The 22,818-nt window shown below is 65.6% G+C and overlaps 1 protein-coding gene across 3 annotated transcripts in view; it reads right to left on the reverse strand.

Annotated features, from left to right (window-relative positions):
* The window catches only part of TAFA5 (TAFA chemokine like family member 5), a 157,309-nt gene that overhangs the window by 15,627 nt on the left and 118,864 nt on the right, over nucleotides 1-22,818 (reverse strand). For 2 of the 3 annotated variants that reach the window (XM_021091359.2, XM_021091360.2), the window contains exon 3: nucleotides 6,104-6,231. In XM_021091359.2, coding sequence (XP_020947018.1) covers nucleotides 6,104-6,231 — 128 coding nt within the window. Of the gene's footprint in view, nucleotides 1-3,746; nucleotides 6,232-22,818 lie in introns of all 3 variants that reach the window. The other variant, XR_014845363.1, reaches the window with a different exon arrangement.

A 22,818-nucleotide genomic window follows, 5' to 3' on the forward strand; every position in this document is an offset into this window, starting at 1 on the left:
CCTACCCCTCTGTGGGCCGCTGCCCCTAAGGCGGGACCGTCTCCCACAGACTGGACTTGGGACTGTCCGACAGGGCCCGCTGTCCCCTCCTGAGTCCTGATGACGAGGTCTCGGGCCCACGCTGCCTCCTGCACCTGGTCTCAGACCCTGGGCTCAGGGGTTTGGCCCGCAGAGGACAAGGGCCCAGCGGGGGTCTCCTCACCTACTTTCAGGTTCCCGGGGGCAGGCGGGGCCAGGCGTGATGCGGCCTGGTCCCCCCGCTGGGCAACGGGATCCAAGCTCCCCCTCTGCCACCACCTCTGGGCTCCGGGGCCTCCCAGGAGGCAGCCGGGCCTCCAGTCGGCACAGCTCAGAGGGCGCAACAGGGTGTGTTTCTCTGAGACAGGAGCCCCCCTGCCCCCGGGGGGAAGCCCCTCTGCAGGAGGCACCTGGGGGCCGTGAACCCCAGCCCCCCCACCCTGCAGAGGACGCCGGGCGCCCCAGGAGGGGAACGGGACAGAAGGGGAGGTCCGGGCCAGGAAGGCCCCCGCATACGGGGCGGCCGGGACTCCGCGGGGCCGGGACACCTGCCTGGCTGACCTGGCATATCCTCAGGACGGGCCAGCTCTTCTTCCCCAAGAAACAGAGAAGACCGGCCAGCGGGCGGCCGGTCATGGCCTGGTTCTGGGCTCCGGATCTGTCTCCTTTTACTGGTTTTCAGAAGGAGACGTGCGAAGGAAGACTCTGTCCTCCCTCCTCCCGGAGGACCGTCCAGCTACAGCTTCCAGGCTGGGGTCTCCCCTCCCCGCAACAGCCTGGGTGGCTGGCATGGAATCCCCGTGGGTCCCAGACCCGGGAAGGCCCGGCTGCTGCTGGCCGGCCCGGAGCTCTTGGGCGAGAAGCCGGATGCACGACGGCCAACTCTCGGGACGTGACCTATTTTTTCCCTCCGCGTTTTTAGGATGCTTTTTCATCTCCGGTGGCCTGAAGTGTCCCGCTGCTTCGCCTCGGACCGGCCTTTCTGCATCCCTTTCGGCCGGCGGCGCGTCCTCACACACAGGAAACGCAGGCTTTGAGTCCTGGGAGTGTGTGTAGAAAGTGCCTCTTTGATGGCTCCTTCTTCCTTCCCCTCTATTTTTGGATCTCGCGTTTTTAGACCGCCTGGATCGATCTTCTCTCTTTTTTCTCCTTTCCTCCTTCCAGCTTGTTTTGTTTTGTTTTGTTAAGTTCTGCTCCTGGCTTTCTGAGAGTTCCTCAATTATACGGACCAAACATTTGCGAGAGGTTTAACAAATTCTGTCCCACACACACCCGCAGGTGTGCACTAAGTCTGCAAAGACGCACCCACACATCACGTGCGTGTAATTTCCAGAAGCACGTCCTTGTCTTCTCACAGCTTTTAACTAACTCCTCGTTTCAGGAAGCTTCTGCCTCGTAACCAGCAGCACCCAGACTCAGGTGGGCCTGGCGGGTCCCTCTCTGCGTCTGTACAGAGGCCTCTTTGCTGCCTCTGCCGCTTCGTCCCCTCCACGTCCCAACCCCTCCCGGGGGCTCCGGCTTGTCCCCTCCCTCCTCGGGGGTGCTGTGCTCCCACCGCGTCGAGGATCCTGGTGCTGGGCCCCCCACAGATGGACAGCGGGCTCCACAGGGCCTCGGACCCCCGCTCAGAGCACCCGGCTTTCTGCCCTGGGCTGGGTGGTCTAGCGGGGGAGTGGGGACCTCCCCAAATTCCTGTCCCCCTGGAACCTTGGAACACGACCTTCTTTGGAATCAGGACATTTCAGGATGGCGTTAGGGGTCTTGAGATGAAGGGTCTTCCTGGGACTCTTCCCTCCAGGAGAAGCTCTGAGCTTTCCTGAGGCCCAGAGACATGGGCCCCCGGGGGGAGGGGACACTGGGCCTGCGGGGTGGCCTGGAAGGGGGAATGGTCCCTAGGAGGGTGGCCCACCAGAGGGCAGTGCCCGCCGCCCGCCCAGGACAAGGGCGTGGCGGACAGACGCTCCGCTTGCGAGCGGCATCAGTGCGGTGTCTCAGCCCAGGGGAAGCTGGAGCCGCCTCGCGTGCCTGGACATCCTGAGCGTCTGTCCCTGGCGCGTGCCGACCCGAGAGCCAGGCACTGGCTCGTGACCTGGTGAGGGAGGCAGAAGGGGCTGGCCGCGGGCAGCCGGCCCCGCTGCCAGGACTCCGGTGGAGCTGCGCACCCCCTCCTGGTGTCTAAGGGCCCCAGGTGCCTGTCCGCACCTCCGTGGCCGGCACTGCTGGGTCTGGGACGCCCGGGTCGGGGTGAATTCCCACATCCGGGCAGGTCCTGGGGAAGGGCTTCTAAGGTTCTGGGTTTCCGTGATTCCCAGTTCCCGAGCCGACCATACAGACACCCCAGAGGGCCCCTAGCCCCCCGGCAGGTGTCCCAGCAGCACAGAATTCAAATGCGGTGCTTAATAGCCAGCTGGCCTGTTCCGACCTAGGAGGTGGAAGCAGCTACCACGCAGGTTCTTCACTGCATCACCCTGGCACATGTGGGGGTGGGGCATGGACTGGACGCTCCCGAGTGCCACCGATGCTGGTGCCACCCCAGCCACTCACATCTGGACAGAAGTGGCGAGAGGGCAGGAAGACGTTCTGCCCTTGGGGGCCCTTGCTCCCACCTGGGACCCCAGCCTTCCCCTGCCCTTCTGCCAGCCCCCAGCCTGCTAAGGAGCAGAGCTGCATGGGCACCAAGGAGGCGGCTGCTAGTGACCTTGGGGAGGGCCTGGGATGTCCATCTGGTCACCTTGTCCAGTGCAGACCAAGGGGGCAAAGAGAGAGTGAAGGCAGCGCCTGGGACAGAAACGGCGGGAGCCACAGACCCCAGGTCCTCCGGGTCCCCCAGGACATGGGTCCCCAGCTCTCCAAGGCCACCTGCTCTGGAACGCCCATCACCCCGTCTTGTGATGCCTGTGTGCTTTGAGCAACAGCTTTCACCCTCAGGACGCAGGGTCGGCTGGGACACCTTTATTCTCTTTCTTCCTCCTTTTAAATGCGGACCACGGTCCGCTAAGTTCATCTCGCCATCTGCCAACGGGATGGGACCTGCGCAGAGGGAAGCAGTGCCCTGTAGGAAACGCAAGCCTGAGCACATGCCCGGGGGTGGGTTCAGCTGATCGGAGAGCCATCTACCACGCGTGCACACCCGTGGAGGCGCTGAGCGGGAACGGGATGGCGGGGCCACGAGGCCCGCCCCGGGTAGCTCCCAGTGTGGGGGTGCCTCGGAGGCGGGAGCGGCCGCGGGCACATGGAGAGGGAGTGGCGTATGAGCAGGGAGACTGCGTGTCTGGGTGTGGCCAGGCCCCGGGGGCCCTGGGCTGAGAACCTGGCAGCCGGGATAGAACGAGTGGGCAGGGGGCCACGTACTCCCAAGGCCCCTTAAAGCCCACGTCTCGGGAAGCCGAGTCACGGCAAAACGCGGAACCCTGCAGCGCTAAGCGGCCCTTGGTAAGAGGACACAGATACAGCCACGGAGCAGGGATGGCACGTTCCAGGGAGTTTGGCTCAAAAGTTCAAGGAACCTTTGCTTTTTATTGTTTACAGCCACATCCGCGGTTATGCCAGTTCTTGGGCCCCCGATGGAATCCGAGCCACAGCTGCGGCAACACCAGGTCCCTTGGCTCCCTTACCCCCCGCGCGGGGCCGGGATTGAACCTGTGCCTCTGCAGCACCTGGAGCCGCTGCAGCTGGATTCCCAACCCACTGCGCCGCGGTGGGGGCTCCTCAACGAGCCTTCTAAGAACGCTGTGAAAATAGGTCACCACGGGCGGGGGTGTCTATGAGAACGGACACCCTCTTCAGGCACTTGGAAAGAGGACAGAGCCCACCGGTCCCCCAGCGCTGTCACCAGCCGCTCCGTGGGATCGGCCACCCCGAGTGCCCGGGACCCACTTCCTGGGTGGCGGTGTGACACGGCGGCTGGAACACAGGAAGGAGGTCCCGTCCACCTGCTGAAGGAGGGCCGTGCCTCCAGGTGTCAGCGCTGCCTTCCCAGGGAGATGTGGCCCAGGTAGGCAGGTGCTTCCTGTCCGGGCTGACCCCAGGACGGGCAGGTGAGAGAATCGCTTCCGGGCTGGAAGCCACGCGGTGCCCACGCAAAGGCAGGGCCGCCTTTGAGGTGGGCTGACCTGGCAGGTTGAAGCCCACCTCCACGGCCCACGGCCCAGGGCATCCGCGTCCCTCAGCCTCTCCGTGCAGTCTGCACAGCTGTAAAACCGAGACGATGGTTCTGAGCAATGAGGCCTCGAGGCTGAAAAGAACAGGCACCTTCTCAGCTAAGTTCTTGGGTGGATTAAGGTCTGAGGTGGTGCCCGCAGGGAGAGGGGCCGGGGCTGCCCACGGGGCACCCTTTGCATGCAGCTGTCCCCCAGAACCTCCAAGGAGCTGGCAGCACAGGGTTCAGGGAGCAGGAAGGGCTCGGGGGCTTGATGAGAGAGGATGCCTGGGGGGCAGGCCTGACCCCACAGCGACCGCACACCCAGGCCGGTGCCTCCTCCCAAGGCTCGTCTCCTCTGGGCCTTCATCCAAAAGGCCCCCAACATGGTGTCTCCTGCCTTAGGACGGGCTCGGGATTCTGGCGTCCGCACATGGACCCCCAGGCCCCACGGATCCGGGGATGGTGGCCCCGGGGGTCTGGGGTCTGCTCGTCCCCAGGCCTTTGCCTTTCGGGAACAGCATGTAGACGGGAACCCTGGAAAGGCCAGCTGTGCCCCGGGTGCTCAGAGGCCACCCCCCGCCCCCCAAACTGTGAGGCAGGTGGCAGGTAAAGAGCTGCGGGTCCGGCAAAGCCTGCGGTGTGACCTCAGAACCCCTCGTTTCCGTGTGGAGCACAGATAGACAGGCACGGCCTGCGGCTCAGGGCACTGACGCAGCTTCAACAACGGGGGGCTGGGGGCGGCTCCCCCAGCCCAGTCCGCACGGATCCTCACGGACGGCCCTGCTCGGGACGGGCGACCCCGCCGGGCCCTGGCCTGTGAGGGCGAGGCCGCCGCCAAGGCCCCAAGTCCCCAGACGCAAGGCTTCCCAGAAATCCGATGGACGCACCCCCGCAGGCCTGACCTTCCTGCCAGCAGATGGGACCAGGGTGTCCAGGCTCCCCTCGGGGAGGTGACGGCAAGCTGGGCTCTGGGGTCGTTGCTGGAAGAGCCCCCCGAGCTCTCAGGAAGGCTGCTAGGGCAGGAAAGGGGTGGCTTTGCCCCAGTCTGGTTCCTGTGGGACCGCCGCCCCCCCACCGTGAAGGGGAGAACATCCAGAACCTTCCACAGCCCCAGACCTCCCTGACCTGGTGCCCCGGCATGGAGGCGGGAGGCCGGCCACGCTGTCCTCAGCTCCCTGCTAAGCCTCGGGAGCGGGGGTGCCTGGAGGAGGGTCACGATTGGCCAGGGGAGCCCTTGCTGGGTGGGCCCGGCCTGTAGAGCCTCCACGCCGCCCAGGGGCCCCGCCTCTACCAGCCAGGCCCCCTGCCACCTGTGCTCCAGGAACTGTCCTCTGGAAAAGGACTCTCGGAGAACGTGGCCCCAGAGCCACTTTGCCACCCCCTGCTGCCCAGCCTGCGGGAGGCCAGCCGCGGGACCCCAGAGCTCCATGTGCCCCCTGGGTGGGGGGAGGGAATCAGGAGGGATTGGGGGCCCTTCACGGGCTTTGGGGGTCTCTGCTCCAAAGGCCACCACGCAGCACCTGGGGCAGTAGGGGTCACCTGGGGGAGGCCCCCGGCCCCTCCCAACCTTCCTCCTTAGAGGCCCCTCACGGTGGTGGGGGGGCGGGGGTTCTGAAGCCCCGCAGTGGGGTCTGACCTTTGCTCTGGCCTGGAGCCGGGAGCACATGGCCCAGGAACAGAACAACGTCCGTCGCAACCCATCTTGAGTGCGGGCTGACCGGCCGTCAGGGGTTCTGTCTGGCGCTCAGGCCGACGTGCACTCAGTGGCCGCGTGAAGGGGCCGAGCAGCCCGGGGACAGACCCATGGGGCCGCAGAGCGGGGAGGTTCTGGAGGAGGGGGCCGGGCTGCCTCACGCGGCTGCTGCGTGTTACGCCCTCGCTGCCGGCGTGGGGTCTGCAAGCCCCCCCCCCGCCCCGCCAGGAGAGTCGCTGCCGCGTACGCACCGTCGTGGTCTTGATCCGGCCGCCGGGCTGCGTGCACGTCCAGCCTGAGCGGTTGATCAACAAGTCACAGCCTTCCCCCTCCAGACAGGGGAGCATGTCACACCACTGCTTGGTCCTGATGATCCGAGCTGCGGAGAGAAGAGAGGCCGTCAGCGCTGGCCTGGGCGCCAGCGCCACCCACGCGGCCCCACCCCCAGCCCCGGCCTCGGCGTGACCTCAGGCGCGGGAGGCCATGTGGGCGGTGCCAGGTGACAATCAGGTGGCCTGGCCAGGCCGCTGCCCCTCCCTGGCCTCTCCCTGGTCTACTGCTTCCTGCCCAGGGCCAGCTCTGCTGTTGGCCACTTGGTGCCCGAGGGCACTGGGGGCGGTTTCAAGGAGCAGCCGCAAGCCTTCCTCGAGGGGACAGCACAGTCTTCCCTGTCATCTGGAGGCCGCGTGGGAGCCAAGAGAGGCAGCAGGAGGGGTGCTCAGGGCAGGACCCCATGGGGCAGTGGTGGCTGCCCAGAGGCTAGAGCCAGGGCTGGAACAGTGCGACTCAGGGGCAGATGCCACAGTGACCACGGCCTCCCGAGGCCTCGCCCACAAACGGGACGGCCCCTGAGGACATCCTGGTGCTGAGACACTGGGACTCGAGTCCTTGTCCCCATCAGAGGGTAGGGAGCCCCCCACGGCGCGAAGCCCCTCCTGACTCCAAGCCCCCGCCGCCAGGGGAAGGCGTTCTCTTCCCAGGACCCCCCCCTCTCCGTGGCTGCGGGGCGGGGCCGGGGTCCCCGTCTTCTCTGATGGAAGCCCTGGGGGGATGGGGCTGGGTGATGGAGGAACGAGGGTTGCACTCATGGAGCTGTCGCCCGAGCACTTTGGGAACCAGGGTGGAGTCCCGACTGAGAGCAGGGTGTCGAAGGTCCCTGGGGCGGGTGCAGCTGCTTTGGCCGCTGCGGACGCGGGCCTGTGCCACCCGCCGGGCCCACGCGAGGAACCGCTGGCGCTCGGACGACACGCCGCTCTTCCTACAGCTTGACGTCGTTAGTTGCTTTCCAAGGATCTGGCATTTCCACGTTGCAGAGGGTCCCCCATCAGGCCACCAGCCCGGCAGGCAATGAATGTCCCCGCAAAGGCCACGGGGGACCCGGGAGGGGGCTCACTGCCCCCCTCCGAGGGCTGGAGCCTTGGGGCCCCTGCAGGGGACGGGAAGGGACCCGCTGAGTTTTAACAAAGGGCGAACTGGGAGGTGGTTTGGGAAAGAGACGTGGACGGCGTCCCAGGCGACTGTCCTCCTGCTGCCCCTTCTGACAAACCAGCAGGAGCTGCCTGAGGACCTGGGAGCAGAGGGTGGCGTATCCTGGGATCGACTGGTGATGCCTGCCATGTGCCATGTGCACAGCACTGGGTCCTGCCCACCCAGCCCCACCCCGGCGGGCATCTCTACCCGTAGCCAGCCGGTCATTCTGAGACCAGCATCTCTCTCAGGCCGTGGTGTGGGTGGAACCATGTCCTCACCCCACGGTGCCTGTGCCTGGAGACGGGGCCTTTACAGAATTGGGGTTAAATAAGGCTGTGGGGGCGGGGCCTCATCCCGCAGCCCTGGAGCCCCTAGAAGAGGTGACCTCGATTGCTCACCGTCTTTCCACTGGGACACTGCGGGTGGCCCTCTGCGAGCCACGGGGCCCCCACCAGAGCAGGGTCCCCCAGGGGTAAGTCCCCACCAGCAGCGAGTCAGCCGCACCCGCATCTCGGCCTCCTCGCCTCCGGAACCACCAGAAGATGAATTTCTGTTGTTCAAGCCCCGCGGCCCCTGCTGTTTCATCACCGCAGCCTGAGCCGAGACAGCGTGGGGACCCTGCAGCTCAGAAATGCCCCTCATCTAACTGAAGCGCGCGTGGAAAAACACTCCGGCTGAGAGCCGGGTTCCCACGGAGGGGCCTCGGCGGGCGGGTGGGGGAGGGGCCGCCCCACCGCCACTCAAACGTCTCCGGGACCAGCACAGGCACAGGCGACAGGAGGCTGCCTCCACCAGCACAGCCCCCTCGGGGCTCCTTTCCTGTCTGCTCATTATTCCTGCAGGAGTCCCCGCGGCCGTCCCGCCTCCCCGGTGCATCATTGTGGTGACAGTGAGAGATGGCACGAAACCCTCGTTGCACACCAACAAATGCAACCCTTAAAGCCACCAAGCAGCTACGGGATTGAAAGGCACATTGCTCCCAATCCCGGGGAACGCCTCGTGTGCAGCCCAGAGCGGACGGGTCGGCGTCAGGGAGGAAGGACTGAACCCTGGGGTCGGGGAAGGAAGAGAGCCAATCAGTGCACAGAACCCACTCGCCAGCGGGGGGACCCCCGCTTCTTTGTTCCCAGACGCTCCATTTTATGTTTATCTCCCACCCTCAGCGCATGGGGATCCCACGTGCATAGCCCAGAGCACACGGGACGCATTCGGGAAGAAGCAGGGTTTTCTCTGGGGTTCACCTGGACGGGCAGGAAAAGGCTCAAGCGGGGCTCACAGGTCGGAGGGACCCTGCGCTCCCGTCCGGCGCCGGGCACACCCAGGGAAACGCCGTCAGAAGCCCTGTTGCCCGGGAGGCTGGGACCCCGCCCTCTGTCCTGTCCACGGAGCCGGGGCGGGGACGTGGTTGTCTCAGACCACAGGCCTGGCCTTCGGGCGCTGTCCCCAAAGCTGGCTGGGGCAGGGAGGCAGGGCCCGGCCGCCCAGGGGGCCCCCAGCCATCGGAGGGCGGTCGGCCGGGACCTCAGAGGCCTGGTTCTGGGGCCCACGCTGCCCCGGCTGGTCTGCAGGGCCGCAGGTGGGGTGGCTGGCGGAGGGAGGCGGGGTGGGTTCAGACCTGCACGGCTGTGCACAGCTGGGGACCTGGAGCCTGAGGGCTCCCCATGGGCTCCGCCCTCCCAGGAAGAATGGTGACCTGGGGACAGAGGAGAAGCTACGAGGCTCGGCCAGTCAGTGCTCGGAACACGTCCAGCGAGGACACAAGGCACTCCTGGCCGCTGACTGTGGAGCTGGGGTCGGTGGATGGACGCCGGGCGGGGGTGGGGGGAGGACCAAGCCGGCATCCAAACAGCCCAGGGGCTGGGAACCGCTGGGCTCCTCCCCCCAGGCCGCAGCTCAGCATGCTTCCAGGCCGGGGTCAAGGCCGCAGGCCGGTCACCTTCCCCAGAGACCATGTGGCGGCTGTTGACCCTACCTCCCCCTCTGCCACCACTGACTCAGTCCTAAGAGCTGGGGAGACACGGCAGGGGCGGGGACATGCAGCCGCCACTGTCATGGGACAGAGCCCTCAAAACACGAGGCGGAGCCGAGGGAGGAAGCCTGGCGGGGGCGGGGAGACCCAAGTGCCTGCCGGAGGGGGAGGGGCACAGGCCACACACGTTCACCCGTGTACACACGTGTGTGCATGGCACACACACACGGAAATGCCAAGGTCACACAAATGTGCTCGTGCATCACATACGTGTTTAAACACACGCACACATCTATACGTGAGAAGCAGCACACTGATGTATGCACGTGCTCACGTCACAGACACACACACCGTCATACATGTGGGCCACTTCTTGGGCTGGCCTGGCATGTGGCAGGCACGGGGACATCTCTCAGGATGCAGAGACACAGCTTCCCTGACCACCGCCCTGTCCCCAGCTGGCGCGGTGGCCTGGGCGAGCGGGGGCGGGCCTGCCAAGGGCACGGCCATTGTCCATGTCCATCACACAAGGGCTTTTGTTGGCCGTGGGAGCTCAGCTCGCCTGGCCCAGCCCACTTCCTGCTGGAGGCACAGGGCGGGGCCACCGCGTCCCAGAGACAAAGGGGCCTCTCATGCCCACATGTCACGACCTCATCTCCTCTGGGCCCCGATGGCGTCATGGCAGTTCTCAGCTGGGGAGGGTGTCCCCCAGGGCCGAGGGAGCAGAGTGACGGTGGCGCATAGCTGGGGACAGAGGGCCCAGCCTAATCCAGTGCCCGTCCCAGACCCGTGGGGAGCAGGTCTGTCCAGACTGGACCTTGGGGCCCCAAATGTAGCAGCTCTGCCAACCCGAGCCTCTGCCAGCGCGCTGCGGCCCTGGGACCCAGCCTGGCCCAGTCCCCTCCCCTTCCACCTCCCAGACCACCCGCACGCGATCTGTGCACATGGGGACGCAGGCCCGGGGGTCACTGTCCTCTCGAGTGGTGCGCGCCGGGGCCCGGGATGGCCAGGCCAGCTGCTCTCTCTCCGAATCCTGCTCTGCAAGGACACCCAGTGCTCCGGGCATGGAGGCGCGTTCCCGGCCGCCCACTTCCCAGAATGAAGCCCGTGCAGCCCGGGACAGAACAGAAAAGCTCTGGGGACACAGGGCGCTGGGCCAAGCTTGCGGGGGCGGGGGGGGGGGGCTCGCGGCGGACAGAGCAGGGGAGGGCCGGTTCCTTCCCCGCCCCCGGGGCTGTTGGCTGCTCGGGACCCAGATGGACTCAGGAAAACACAGTCCTCGGCCAGGTCTCTGAGGCAGGGTCAGCGCCGCCCAGCAGCCTTGAGACGGATGACTGCAGCCGGAAACCCTTCTTGCCACAATCCCCACCGCCACCCCCCAGACCCAGCGAGCGGGCAGCACGGCTCGGATCGGGGTGGAGAAGGTCCGCTTTGAAGGAGACTGGACGTTTGCACGTTACTCTGGGACCCGCCACTGCCGGCAGGCGGGGTCAGATGGGCCGCCTCCTCCTGGGGGTGCATCCTGCTCTCCGCACCCCATTTCCCAACAGGTGCACCCCAGCATCAACATAGGCTCTGCAGCAATTCCACGGGAGGAGGTGTGGGGCCCAGGTGCCGTGTGTCACACGCAGGCAGGCCGTGCCAGGATGGTGGGTCACAGCACCCAGGACCACACCCCCTGCCCCCACCGAGCACACACTGCTCCCCACGTCACCTGCGGCCCCGGGGCAGGTCATCAGCAAAAGTGCAGCAGCAGACACGGGATGGCTCCTTCTGCGCCCAGTGCCCGCTGCAAGGCTGGTAGTGACACAGGAAGCACACAGCCCAGCAGGGACGGGGGCCTGCCCAAGTGCCTTCGCCAGAGCCCTGGGATGGGGGCGTACAGCTCAGGACACACGGGGGCCTGAGTGCGAGCCAGCATCCTTGGCTTCAGGTCCTTGGATCGAAAGTGGGAGGCAGACGCTTAGGGCCTCGGAGAGCCTGGACTCCTCCTGCTCCAAGAGGGACGCTCAGCTTGTGGCTTTTCCCCAAGCTGCCCTCGACCAGGCTAAACCCCCCATCTGCCTCCTTTCAACTCTCCCAATCAGGGGTCCCGAGAAGGTGGGCGGAGGGTCTGAACGGACCCAAGCTCAGGGGCTCACCAGAGCCCCAGGAACCTCCTATGCCCACGGGCCTGTGTGCCCAGCTGCAGACCGTGTGTGCATTTGTATGCACGAGTGTGTGTGCCTGCATGCATGTGTGTGTGTGGGCGCATGTCCCTGTGTGCCACCTGGAATCCTGAAGACTGAGCTGCAAGTGTGTGGGGAGCCTGCCACCAGCTACCCCGCCTCCCCGCCGGGAAGCACATGATGCCGGGACCCCCCCCGCCCGCCACCCCTTTGTCTACCGGCACAAACAGGCTTTGACGGTGCGGAGTCTCAGCACACGCCCCCACCAGACGCCCTCGCCCTCCCGAACCTCAGGCACTGGACGGCGGCGGGGACGACCTTGAAACCACCGGGAGTCCGGTCAGCGGCACGCTGGCCCGGGCGCAGCTGCGGCGACAAGCGTGCTGCGGGCTCGAGGCTGGACAGATGGACGGGCTGAGCAGCGCTAATTGGCCGGGGATCGCGAGTCGGCGCCACTCCACTCAACGCCCGCGCCCTCCGCTGCTTGAAAATTGCACGGCTCCCTTCGGAATAAACTGTTTCTTGGTTTCCATTAACACGCGAATCTGCTTACTTTACTCAACAGCTTGGAAAAATGAACCATCCAGAACAAAACCAGTGGGACTCCAGACACACACGGGCCACATTCTCGGACACAGTCCTAAGCGGACCTCATCCGTCCGAGATTAAGGGCCGGGCGCCCGCGCGGCCAGCGCCCGCCCAGGAGTGTCTGTCCCCCAGCCTCGCCCAGATCTTGCTGGCGACAGGGGTCAGCCACATCCACACACACAGGGACGGGTGGCGGACACTGTGCACAAAGCATATAGACACCCCCTCCCCCGACGGGAGTCCCCTAACCGGGACGGAGGTCCCGTGGGATCTGGAAGCACCTCCTGCGGGAACTGCTGACACGGCCCCGGGAAGGGGACTGAGCCGCTGTTGCCGCGGGAACCCTGTGAGCTGCAGGAGGGCCCTGGGCTCCCGTCTTCCTGCTCCTTGGGTGCACAGAGGCCCCTCCTAGGAGCAGGAACCAGCCCGGGTAGGAGGGCCCGAGGGGCTGGGAGGTCGGGGGCACCCTGAGTAGCTCCGAGCTCTCCCTAGGGGGCCTCCGCTGCAGCAGCCCCTCTCAGGCCAGCCTCCCGGGGCCCTGGGGACAGAGGGATCGGATAAGCAGGGCTCTGGAGGACGGCACAGCGATGGGGTGAGACAGTGACCAGCCTGGGAGGCCCCGCCTGGCCTGGGAAGTGCGGGCTGCTGTGCAGAGATGAGCCTGACACAACGGCCTCCCCAGCAAGCACAGAGTTGATGAAAGAGCCAATCAGGATGCCCCCGGCCGAGGAATCGCCCCCCCGCCTCCAGTCACTGCTCCTCACAGGCTGGGACAGTGCAAAGGGCTGTCACCCAGGGTCAGGCTGCTGCCGGCAGGCGGCCCGCCCTGCGGCTGGGGTGGGGCGGAGGTGTTCTGTGACAGCGTCCTGCACTGGAGGCCAGGCAGGGACAGCCCAGCCACGGCGATGACCAGTGCCAGGGCCACCAAGAGGACAGGGAGGGGACCCTCCCCCTGCATCAGCCCCACCCCCCAGACATTGTTAAGGGGCTTTGTCACCGCCACCCGCCCCAACCTCTTCCATCTTTGCTCAGTCACGCCCCCTGAGCCACCCCACAGCTGCGCCAGTGGCCCTGCCGTCCCCACACTGCCCGCTGCCCCATGCCGTCCCCAGCCCAGCGTCTCTGCTGTCTGCGCTTCCCAGCTCGGCTCTGCCACAAACACCCTTTCTCCTTCATTTGAATTATTTTCTCAAGACATGTTTCTGGGAGAGGGATTGCGGGGTCGAAGGAGCTGAGCGTCCCCACGGCTCAGGACACGTCCCGCCAGGCTGCCCGCAGAACGGGTCAGACCCTGACCTTGACCCCTCACGGGCCCCTGGTCATCTGTCTGCAGGGGGGCTGGCACCAAGTCCCATCACACAGGCCGCTCTGCGAACACGAGAAGGAGGTGGCTCAGGGGCAGCTTTCCGACGGCCTTGGGCCTGAAGCCATCTCTGCCGCGGACTCTATCCTGTGCCCAGGAAGCCAGCACGTGTCCGGGTTCTGAGAGCCTCACGTAGGCACGGAGGCCCCCCTCTCTGGAGAACCTGCTCCACCAAGAGATAGCCCTGGCCGAGGTCACTCCCAGGGGTATGGGGGGGGCGGGTACACAGGGGTCGCAGAGACCCCACGGGGCTGACATGCACCAGCCTCCTGTCCCAGCAGCACCATGGTCACAGGCCTGAGTGGCAGCTTGTCCCAGCCCCTCCCTGTCCCCAGCAGCATCTGGAAGGGGGAAGATGACGGACTGGGGTCTTGGGGCGCCCACTGGGCTGGACCCACAAGGTGACACGAGATGACCGGCAGCATCCCAACCCCCGAGGGGCCTCTGGGCTGGATCTAGAGGCCCAGCTGCCGGCGCCGGGCTGCTCTGCCTGGGACCCGCTGCTCTGTGGCCAGCAGCCCGAGGACAGGCAGCCGCTTCCCATCCTGACCCACCTGGAACCCTGCTCCTCTCCGGCCACCTGCGAGCGCTCACAAGGATTCCTAACACACACGTACATATGTGCACACACACGTGTGTTGGAACTTCCGGGCGCTCGCCTTCTGGGTCCCAGTAACCACAGTGGCTGCACGTGGCCACCACGTCTGCACCTGCTGGTGAACTGGCACCATCGAGTCACGAGGTTAATTTCCTCCCATCCACCGCCCCCAGTGCCAGGCTGTGCTGGCTCCTCTTTTAAGAACAGAGTGAATCAAAGTGCCTCTAATGGTCCCCAAAGCCGCTTTGGTTCTTTGCCACACTGATGACAGCTGACAGCCAGGAAGGGGGTCTGTGACTGCAGCACGGCCTTGGGTCTCAGCAGCCCCCGGACGCCCACCTGGCTCCTGCGTGTTCTGTGGGCTCGGCTCCCGGATGCACCAGCTGAGAGCCTGGCAGGGATTCCCAGGGAGGCCTGAAGAGTACGCAGGGCCGGGGTGGGGCACCCAGAACCGAAGGACCCTGAGACCCTGAAGTCACAGTGGTCGGAAGCCGCAGGGGTAGGGGGGAGCGGGGGAGGGAGGGGGAAGTGGGCGGAGAGGCCCCGCTGGGCTGGCCCCGTGCAGGCACCTGCTCCATCTCCTAGCACCGCCGCCCTCCTGGTGGCAGCTGGACTTCAGCCTGGCCCTGGGGAAGGAGGGTGCAGGGCCCCTCGTCTGGGGATCCCGCTGGGGAGGTTCTGTGGGCTCAGCTGCAGATGTGAGGAGACACAGGGCTCCGGCGTCCCGGGCGGTGCGTGGCTTCAGCTGCGGCAGGTGACAGGTGGAAAGCTCCCTGAGCTGCGGCACGTGGGGGGGTGGGGGGGTGGGGTGCACGGAAGGGGGTTCACACGGGGCGGGGCAGGGGGAGGAGCGCACAGCTGAGCATCAGGCCAGGAGGAGGGTGCCTGGAACCAAGAGCCCGCCCTAGCCCGGCCTTCCAGAATCTTCTCTGACCCTGCCCTGCTTCTGCTCCTGGTCCATGGTGGGTGTCCTTGTCATGGCCTCTGTCGCCCCCGCTGCTCCCAGGGTCCTGATGCCTGACACACACCTGTCTGCCTGCACTGGTCTCACCACCCCCCGCCCCCCCTCAAGTCAGGCGTGACAGAAACGGGAGAAGATGCCCGTGGATGGCGTCTTGCAGACCCCATTCCACTCCATCCTCACGAGGCCAGAGGAGGAAGCTCCCAGCTGACGGACGAGGGGTGGCCCCCAGCACCCCCCACCCCGAGCCAGCCGGAGCCTGAGCCTGTGCCCTTGCTGTCTGGGGAGCCCGGGCTCAGGGACTTTTGGGGGCAGCCTGCCTCCTCTCTGAGGCGCTGGTCCAGGGTCTCCAGGCTCCCTGGACCGCTCTGGTCTCCATGGTTACTGGGGACTCAGGAGTGAGCCAGCCCAGAGGCACAGCCTTTGTAATTCACAGCCTCCTCCTTCACAGGCAAGGCTGCTGGCAGCTTTCTGGAGCCTTCTCAGATCCTCCGAACGCTGCAGGGCCAAGCACTGGGGGCCCCGCATCCCCCCTGATCCCGGGATTAACCCATTAAGGATGCCAGTGGGGTCGGAGTGGGCACAGCATGGCCACCAGGGTCCCTGAGCCCAGGTGGCCTGCCAACCTCTCCCTCCCAGGCAAAGAGGGCCAGGGTCACTCCCTCAGGCTGACCTCACCCTGAGGGGTAGAGTGTGCCCAGCTCGAGGATGCGGGCCGGTCCTTAGGACTGGGGCCAGGGCTCCGTATACGTCGGTCTAAGAGCCTGATGCTCTAGAGAAAGCACTGGCCTTGGTTGTCCATGGGGCACGGGGCTTGGAGAAGGCCTGGGACAATCCAGGAGGGCTTCCCGGAAGGGGTGAGGTCTGAAGGATGAACCAGCCACACAGAGAAGCCAGAGACAATGCTATGCCTGGGGTACAGGGGATGGGGGTGGCCAGGGCACTGGGGCCACTGCGGGGAGGTCGGGGCAGCTGCGTGGCATTTAGGGAGCCAGAGAGAGGCTTGGAGTGGAGGCTGCCCTTGGGGTGGGGACAGCACGCTGGATGACCATGGCCCCTGCGGTGGCCAGTGTGTCCTGGACAGCCATGTCCTCAGAGCCATGCGGGGATGTCTGTGGGCTCAGAGCCCCCAGGCTGGCAGGGCCCCCGACTGCTCTGCACCCACCCCACCCTCAGGCAGCACCTTTTGGAATGTGGGCCCTACTCGGGGCAGCTTGTCTGCGGGGTTCTAGCACACGCTGCACCCAGGCAGGTCCTGCCTGCCCGGCTTATTCCAACAAGAGGAGGGGGTGGGGGAGGGGCCTCAGCCAGGAGCCCCCTGGGAGCCCACCCTCTTGCCAGAAAGAAGGGCCTGCACTGGGCAGGGTCCCCGGGCCCCAGTCTGAGGGCCAGAGCAGAGACACGGCATCCACAGTGCCAAGGGGAGGGGCTGGGACACCCCACCCTGGCCACCCGTTGGCTGAGCCCATGTCTCTGGAAGGAGCCTGAGAGCAGAGCCGTGGGCAGAGCTGCGCCTGGAGCACTCTCTCCCGGTCCCTCTGTGATGGACGGCAGCTAACGGGACAGTCTGCCAGGCAGAGCCCTTCCCATGGCCTGGCTCATGCCCTGGAGGGACTGGTGACAAGTGGAGGCCTCTGGACCGGCTCTGGAACACCGAACTGGCGGGGGGGTGGCACAGGTGTGTGCGGGGAGCACCCCACAGACCCACGTTGCCCCAGCACGGCAGGGTCCTCCTCTGGCCAGAAGCCACCAGGGCCCCAGGGACTCTGGGGGAGCCGGTGGGACAGGGCCGGGCCGTCTACAGGGGAGACCCGGCCGTGCCGGAAGTCACCTCCAACTCGGTGGAGCGGAACCTCCACCACCATCACCATCGGCCCAAACACCGCGTGACTGGGCGTCGCCTCGAGTCCCCGCCACGTCTCCACCTGCATGTCTGTTTTCCTTAAACGCGTCAGCGGCTGGAACTCCCTGCTGTACCCCGGCGCTGGTCTCAGGTGTGAGCTAGAGCGGCTGTGGGTGACATGCCCCTCAACCCCTCCGGAACCCCGAGAACCTAGGAGGGGGAAGGGGGCGCTGGCAGCCCGGCTCAGCAGGGTGGGGGGAAGCGCCCCACCCTGGAGCAGGTGGCAGATGTGGACGAAGGGCCCCCTTATGTCCCAGAGGCCGGAGCCTCCACACTGCACGGGCCATGCTGCTGACGCTACGGTGATGCCGATGGAGGGGCTGGGAGGACCCTGCCAAGCTGCTCACGGGCCATTTCACGCCGCGTTCAGTTAAGCTGGGCCCCAACTCCGGCTTTCTCTTCTTAAAAATCGACTTTGCAGGAAGCAGTGAAGCTGAAAATCCCCTTTTAGCCCCAGATACGACGAGACACCTTCACCCACCAAGCGAAGCCTGGGGTCCAGCGGCCTCAAGGCCCGGCGTTTGCTCCCGGGGTGGGGTCTGCATCAGAGGCCCAGGCCGTGGGCCCCAGGCTGGCACACGTCACACCCAAGACCCAGGAATTCGGGAAGAAAAGGCAAGGCCTCCTCCTGGTCGCTCCTGCTGGAGCTTTCATCACTCAGAAAAGAAAAATCTGCAAAACCCAGATTACATTTTAAAATTAGACAAAATTTTCTTTCTACAACATCCAGACAGCATAATTTAGTGAGAGCCGTCTCCATAATTATTTTTTCTTTAAATAGTTAGAGTAGAACGTATTAATTCCCAAGATGGCCCTCTGATGGGGTAATTCGTTAGCTGCCCGGGAAACGTCCCATCGCAGCCGGGGGAGCGTGGAATCTCCTCTGTCATTAGCGGACCGAACCGCGCCGAAGGAAAGGCTCCAGATTTGGGTGATCACATCAGACGGAGAGAGAAAACCCACGCTGTCCTGGGCTACCTGTGCCATTATTTCATGAGGATTAAGAAATGTCAGCTCGAGGGAAACGACTCCAATTCCTTGTCTCGGGCCAATTCCCACGAGTTGACTTAAGACAGGAGAGGCGTGGGCTTGGTTTTGCGGAGCAGTGAGGACGGGGTGCCCCCTGGTCCTGGGCAGCGGCAGGCTCCTCTGGCCAGCAGCGCCCGGAGCTTGGGCAGCAGGGGAGGGTCACGCTCTCACTCTATGGGCACATGTCCCTTCACGCAGAGCTGGGACAGGCCTTCATTCAAGAGGCCAGCTGGGGGTCGGTCCCCAAGAGGTGAAGAGGGTGACGGTCCAGGGGTGTGGTCCTGTCTCTACCAGGGAGACCCTGGCCAAGACAATGAGAGGCTGAAAACACAGGCTGCTTTGGGGGGAATCAAGTCTCCAACCAGGACCTGTCACCTCTCAGGGAGTGTCACTGTGTGGTCCACGAAATACTCAGAAAACCAATCTCTGCCCGCTCATCTATTTTTTCCATCCATCCATCCATCCACCCACTTATCCATCCACCACCCATCTATCAATTCATCCTTCCAGCCACCCACTCGCCCATCCATCCACTCAGACTCTTGGTGGGGAGAGCCCTGCGAAACCCTGAACTTGGCTTCCTCCCCCACGATGGTCAGAGATACCTGGTGGCCTCAGACAGTGTCACCGCTACTGACAAGGGCGAATGACCCACACCTCAAAGACCCCTCTGCACTCCTGCCCCCGGAGCAAACTTCAAACCAAGAAGGGAGACAGGGCTGACCTGGGTAGTGGTGTTGGCCCCACCCCGCCTCCCTTCCGACCCCGCGCACGCACAGCTGATGTGCGGTCGACACGCACTTCTGAACGTCCTGCCTCCCCCCGCCGAGCTTCTGCCGGTCAGCAGGGGGTGATGGAGGGGGCCGGGGACAGCCCAGGTGCCACAGCCCTGCCCACGGCCTTCTCTGACCGGCCTGGAGTGGCGGTGTATAGGCGTGCCCTGGGCCACCGCTGTGGGTCCCGCGGCTCCTGGAGGGTGGTCTCCAGACCGACCTCCCCAACCCCCGCAGCTCTGCTTCTTCCCCTCTGACATCTACCTGCCCGGTGGCCCTGACGGCCTGAGGCCCCAAGCCCCGTCCCCGCAGAAAGGGAGGTTGTGGAAAGGTGTCCATCGGGAGAGGCTGGACCAGAGAAGGCGGGGCCTCCCCAGGATGGACGAACGTGGACGTGTCACTCCGTGCTCCCCAGGCGCCTCTGCCTCCCCGTGGTGTCCCCTCTCCCGGGGACCCGGTCAACGGCTCTGAGCCCCCCAGACGACCTTGTCTTCACCTGACGGCTGATCACACAGCCACCTGAGGCCACGTTCCCAGGTCTGTGGATTAGGACTTGAACGCATCCCTGCTGAACCCAACCCACCACAGAGCACGGAGGACGGGGCCCTGGGCAGGCCAAGCCCCGCACCCCCTGGTCCACAGCCAGGAGGGCCCAGCACAGAGGCCCCGGCTCCGGGGCAGTGGACTGAAGTGAGTGCAGCTTTGCAGACTCCAAGGCCACGGGAACTCAGCGCGGAGCCCAGAACGAGGGCTGCGGTGTTGGACCAGGCGCCGCGACACCTCTGTGGGGTCGGACGTTTGCGAAGGAGAGACATTGCTTCCAACTAAATCAGACAGGTCTGCACACACGTCTCATCCGAGAATCTGAGGAAGGCGTCTCCTGGAAGCTTCTGGCCTGGGCTGTAAGATTTAGGAGGCTCGACTTCGTGACAGGAGGAAGTCTGTCCTGAGGGCAGCTCCTCTGCTTGATGGCTTGATGCCCTCGTGTCCCCAGCGTCTCGGAAACGGGGCAGACGTGGTCTGGACATCGGCACGCGGTTTCCCTGGTTACCGCTTCGATTTGCAGTGCCCTTGCCTCTGCAGAACGCTGAGCTCAGGTCTGGTCCCAGAGCAGGGCCTTGCCCGGCTTCGTGAATTTTCTTGCTGAACCCCCCCAAAGGCTGGATGCTGCACCGTGGTAACAGCAAGAGCCTGTCACCCACCCGCCCCAGCGGAGCTGCTCAGAAAGAAAAGCCCGGGGCGTAAAAGCGCCTCCGGAGGTACAGGGATCTAAGACCCTCAGCTCATGGGCCGGGGTCTCTTGGAAGCCTTGCGGGGGGCACCCTGTGCTCCCCAGCTCTTCCTACCTTGGAGCTGTGGCTGAGGCAGCCCAGTCGCCCGGGGGTTCCCACCCGTCAGGGTTTCTCTCCAGCTGGGCTGTGCCTGTGGCCGGTGGGGCCCCCGTGGGAGGGCCCTGCTCACACGAGGTCTCAGCTAACGGCTCCACGCCCCGGGGTGGAGGGTCGGGCCGCCTCTGGGGAAGCCGCCAGCCCCGGGCTGCCTCGTCTCCCCGGTGCTGCCTTATCTTGGGGCTGCTCGCCTTCCTAGAGGAGGGGAACGGCCCCCCTCCCCCCGGCGGGCATCCTCACGCCTCGGGGGGCCCAGGACGTGAGGGGGATTAAGCGCCCGGGGCCGCTCAGCCCCGTCTGCCTCCCTTCCTCTGTTCTGAGAATCCGCCACAGCCGGCGGCCACCTGGGCAGCAGGAAGAATGGCCCCCCTGCCCTGGGTCCGCAGAGCTGAAAAATGGGAGTTATTTATAGCTCTGCCTCCACCAAAAGCACAGGCCAGAGCCGGCTGGGGTCTGGGGAGAGGAGAGGGTGGGGCGCCCGTGTCAGAAATGCAGTCCCATCCAGGCCGAGGCTGGACCACGGCTTCCTCTGGGGCAGAGGCGGCACCAACCCCGGTGGCGGGGCAGCCGGCTCAGGGCTGGGTGTGGCCAGGGTCCCGCTTCCCCCCATGAGTCCTGGGGACACTGCCCCCTGCCCAGACCCAGCGCAGAGCTGGGGCGGCCCAGGTGTTTGCAGACCACCGCTGACACAAGAGGCGTCCCCTGCTCCTCCAGCCTCTGCCCTGTGATGCGGGGGTGCGGAAAGCCACCCGTGCCCTTTGGGTCCTGTTTCTTCATTTCTTCATTCTGATTCCGCCTGTGTCTTGTTTGCGTACTGGGACAAGTGTCTCCGGCATCTTCTGAGTGAGCACAGCCTCCCGACCTGTGCACGTGCCCGAGACCCTTCCCCCGTGGGGGACCAGGACCACGCTCCCCACGGCGCCCTGATCCCCGCGGCCCCCTCCCCGGGTTCCCCGCCCTCGTGGGGTGTGTGCGAGCCGGTCTGCTGCTCCGGACCTGCCTCTCAAGGCTGCTCCAGACCTGCCTCCCCAAGGGGCCTCTCTTGCACCTTCACTGACCCAAGGCCCCGGGTCCCCTTCAGGGATGAGCAGAGCCTCCTGAGAGCCAGGGGGCCCAGCCGGGGGCCCGGCCGGCTGAGCTGGGGCTGCATGCCCACCTTCAGAGCGGTTCCTGCTCCAGGGCCCTGGGGGCGGGGCCTGAAGCATCCCTCCCCCCAGAGAAGACCCTGCTTAGCGAGCCCCACCTCCTCCACGCCGGCGGCTGCTGGTGCAGACAACCACTCTGGGCTAAGGACTTCTTCCAGAACATTCCACCGCCTTCTAGCCTCAGCCACTGTGGCCTTGTGAGTGGAGTTGACGGGCCGGCCTGGGGCGGAGGCCAGCCTTTGTCTTTGAATCCCGTCCCAAGATTCTATCCATCCGCAGTCCCGTCACTGCCCAGCAGCTGCCCGCCTTCAGGTTCAGCAGCAGATTCGGCTTCTGGCTGTGGACAAGAGTACGGTGGCCAAAGGGCGAGCACGGGGTGAGCCTGCAGGGCCTGGGGTCACTGCAGCCGGGAGGGTCGGCGAGAGGCGTGGGAAGTTTCTGGGCTCAGACGGGGCCCCAGGCAGGGCGGTCTTCCTGCCACAGCAAGTGTACAGTGCCCTGCACCCCCAGAGTATGAAGCAGCCCTTACACCCATTTTACAGATGAGGAGTCGGACCTGGGGAGGCTCAGGGGTATCTCCAAAGGCACACGTGACTAGCGTTACTAAGGGCAAGATTCGTGTTTGGAACCCCAGTGGCTGGACCCATGCCCGGGCTCGCGCCCCGGGCTCACTTCGGTCATCGGACCTCACCCAGGTGCTGGCCGCGGGCAGCGTCCCTGGCCCCGGGCTGAGCCGGACCGATGGCTGGGTGGCGGCTGAGGCTCGCTCAGTCTGGGAGCAGCTCTGGGGACGGGGCCGCCGTCTCACCTGTGTGCCCAGGGCCACTTCCTGACCCGCCTGCTCCTGTGGGCACGCGGCAGGTTCGCCACGCGGATGGCGGGCCCTCTAGGAAACTGCTCCGTCCAGACAGCAGGGCTACCGAGGGCCTCCCGGGGGAGCACGGCCAGGGAGCACCTGACCGCGGCTGCTGGCACAGAGGCCACGGCTCTCCACGCGTCACGCGACAAAAAACATCCACCTCATGACTTAAGAAGTGTGTCCAAGTGGCGTGTTCTGGAATCCCAGGCCCAGCGAGACCCTGGGGCCGGCCGGGCTTTGTTCCCCAGCAGACGCTCTCGCCCGGGTCCTTTGTTGGTGGCGATGGTGACAGCTTGACTCAGGGAGGTTTAGGGTTTTCACTCAAACGGACACGGCAGGACTGACGGTCCCCGCCCGTGGAAAGGTTTCCATGCCGTACTTCTCACGTGGACTGGAGTCACCAGAGGCCCGCGCAGCCTGCTGTGGAGAAGCTGCAGGTGACCGTCTCCACCGGGTAAAATCGCCCCCATCCAACACGCCAGGTGCCTTCTCACCGTCAGGGCCGTGACCGAACGCCTCGACCCCGCTCTCCTCCACCCGGCTGAGCCGGCAGATGTGCGGGTCGTCACCCCGTGGCCCCGAGGTCAGCTCGTGCCACCCGGAGCTCCGACCTTGGGCTCCCCTCTGTCCCGCCCCCGCCAGCGGGCTCCCTCCCGTCTCGGCCCCCGAGGGTCACCTCGGGGCTCTGCCAGCACTCTCCCGGGCCTGAGCTGACAGCCGGCCACGGGCACGTCCATCCAGGCCCAGGGCTC

This window comes from Sus scrofa, chromosome 5, assembly GCF_054392235.1.
Source record: "Sus scrofa isolate SSC_HxYL_T2T_F1_AM1 chromosome 5, Sscrofa_HxYL_maternal_Yorkshire_Landrace_v2.0, whole genome shotgun sequence".
Taxonomy (NCBI): domain Eukaryota; kingdom Metazoa; phylum Chordata; class Mammalia; order Artiodactyla; family Suidae; genus Sus; species Sus scrofa.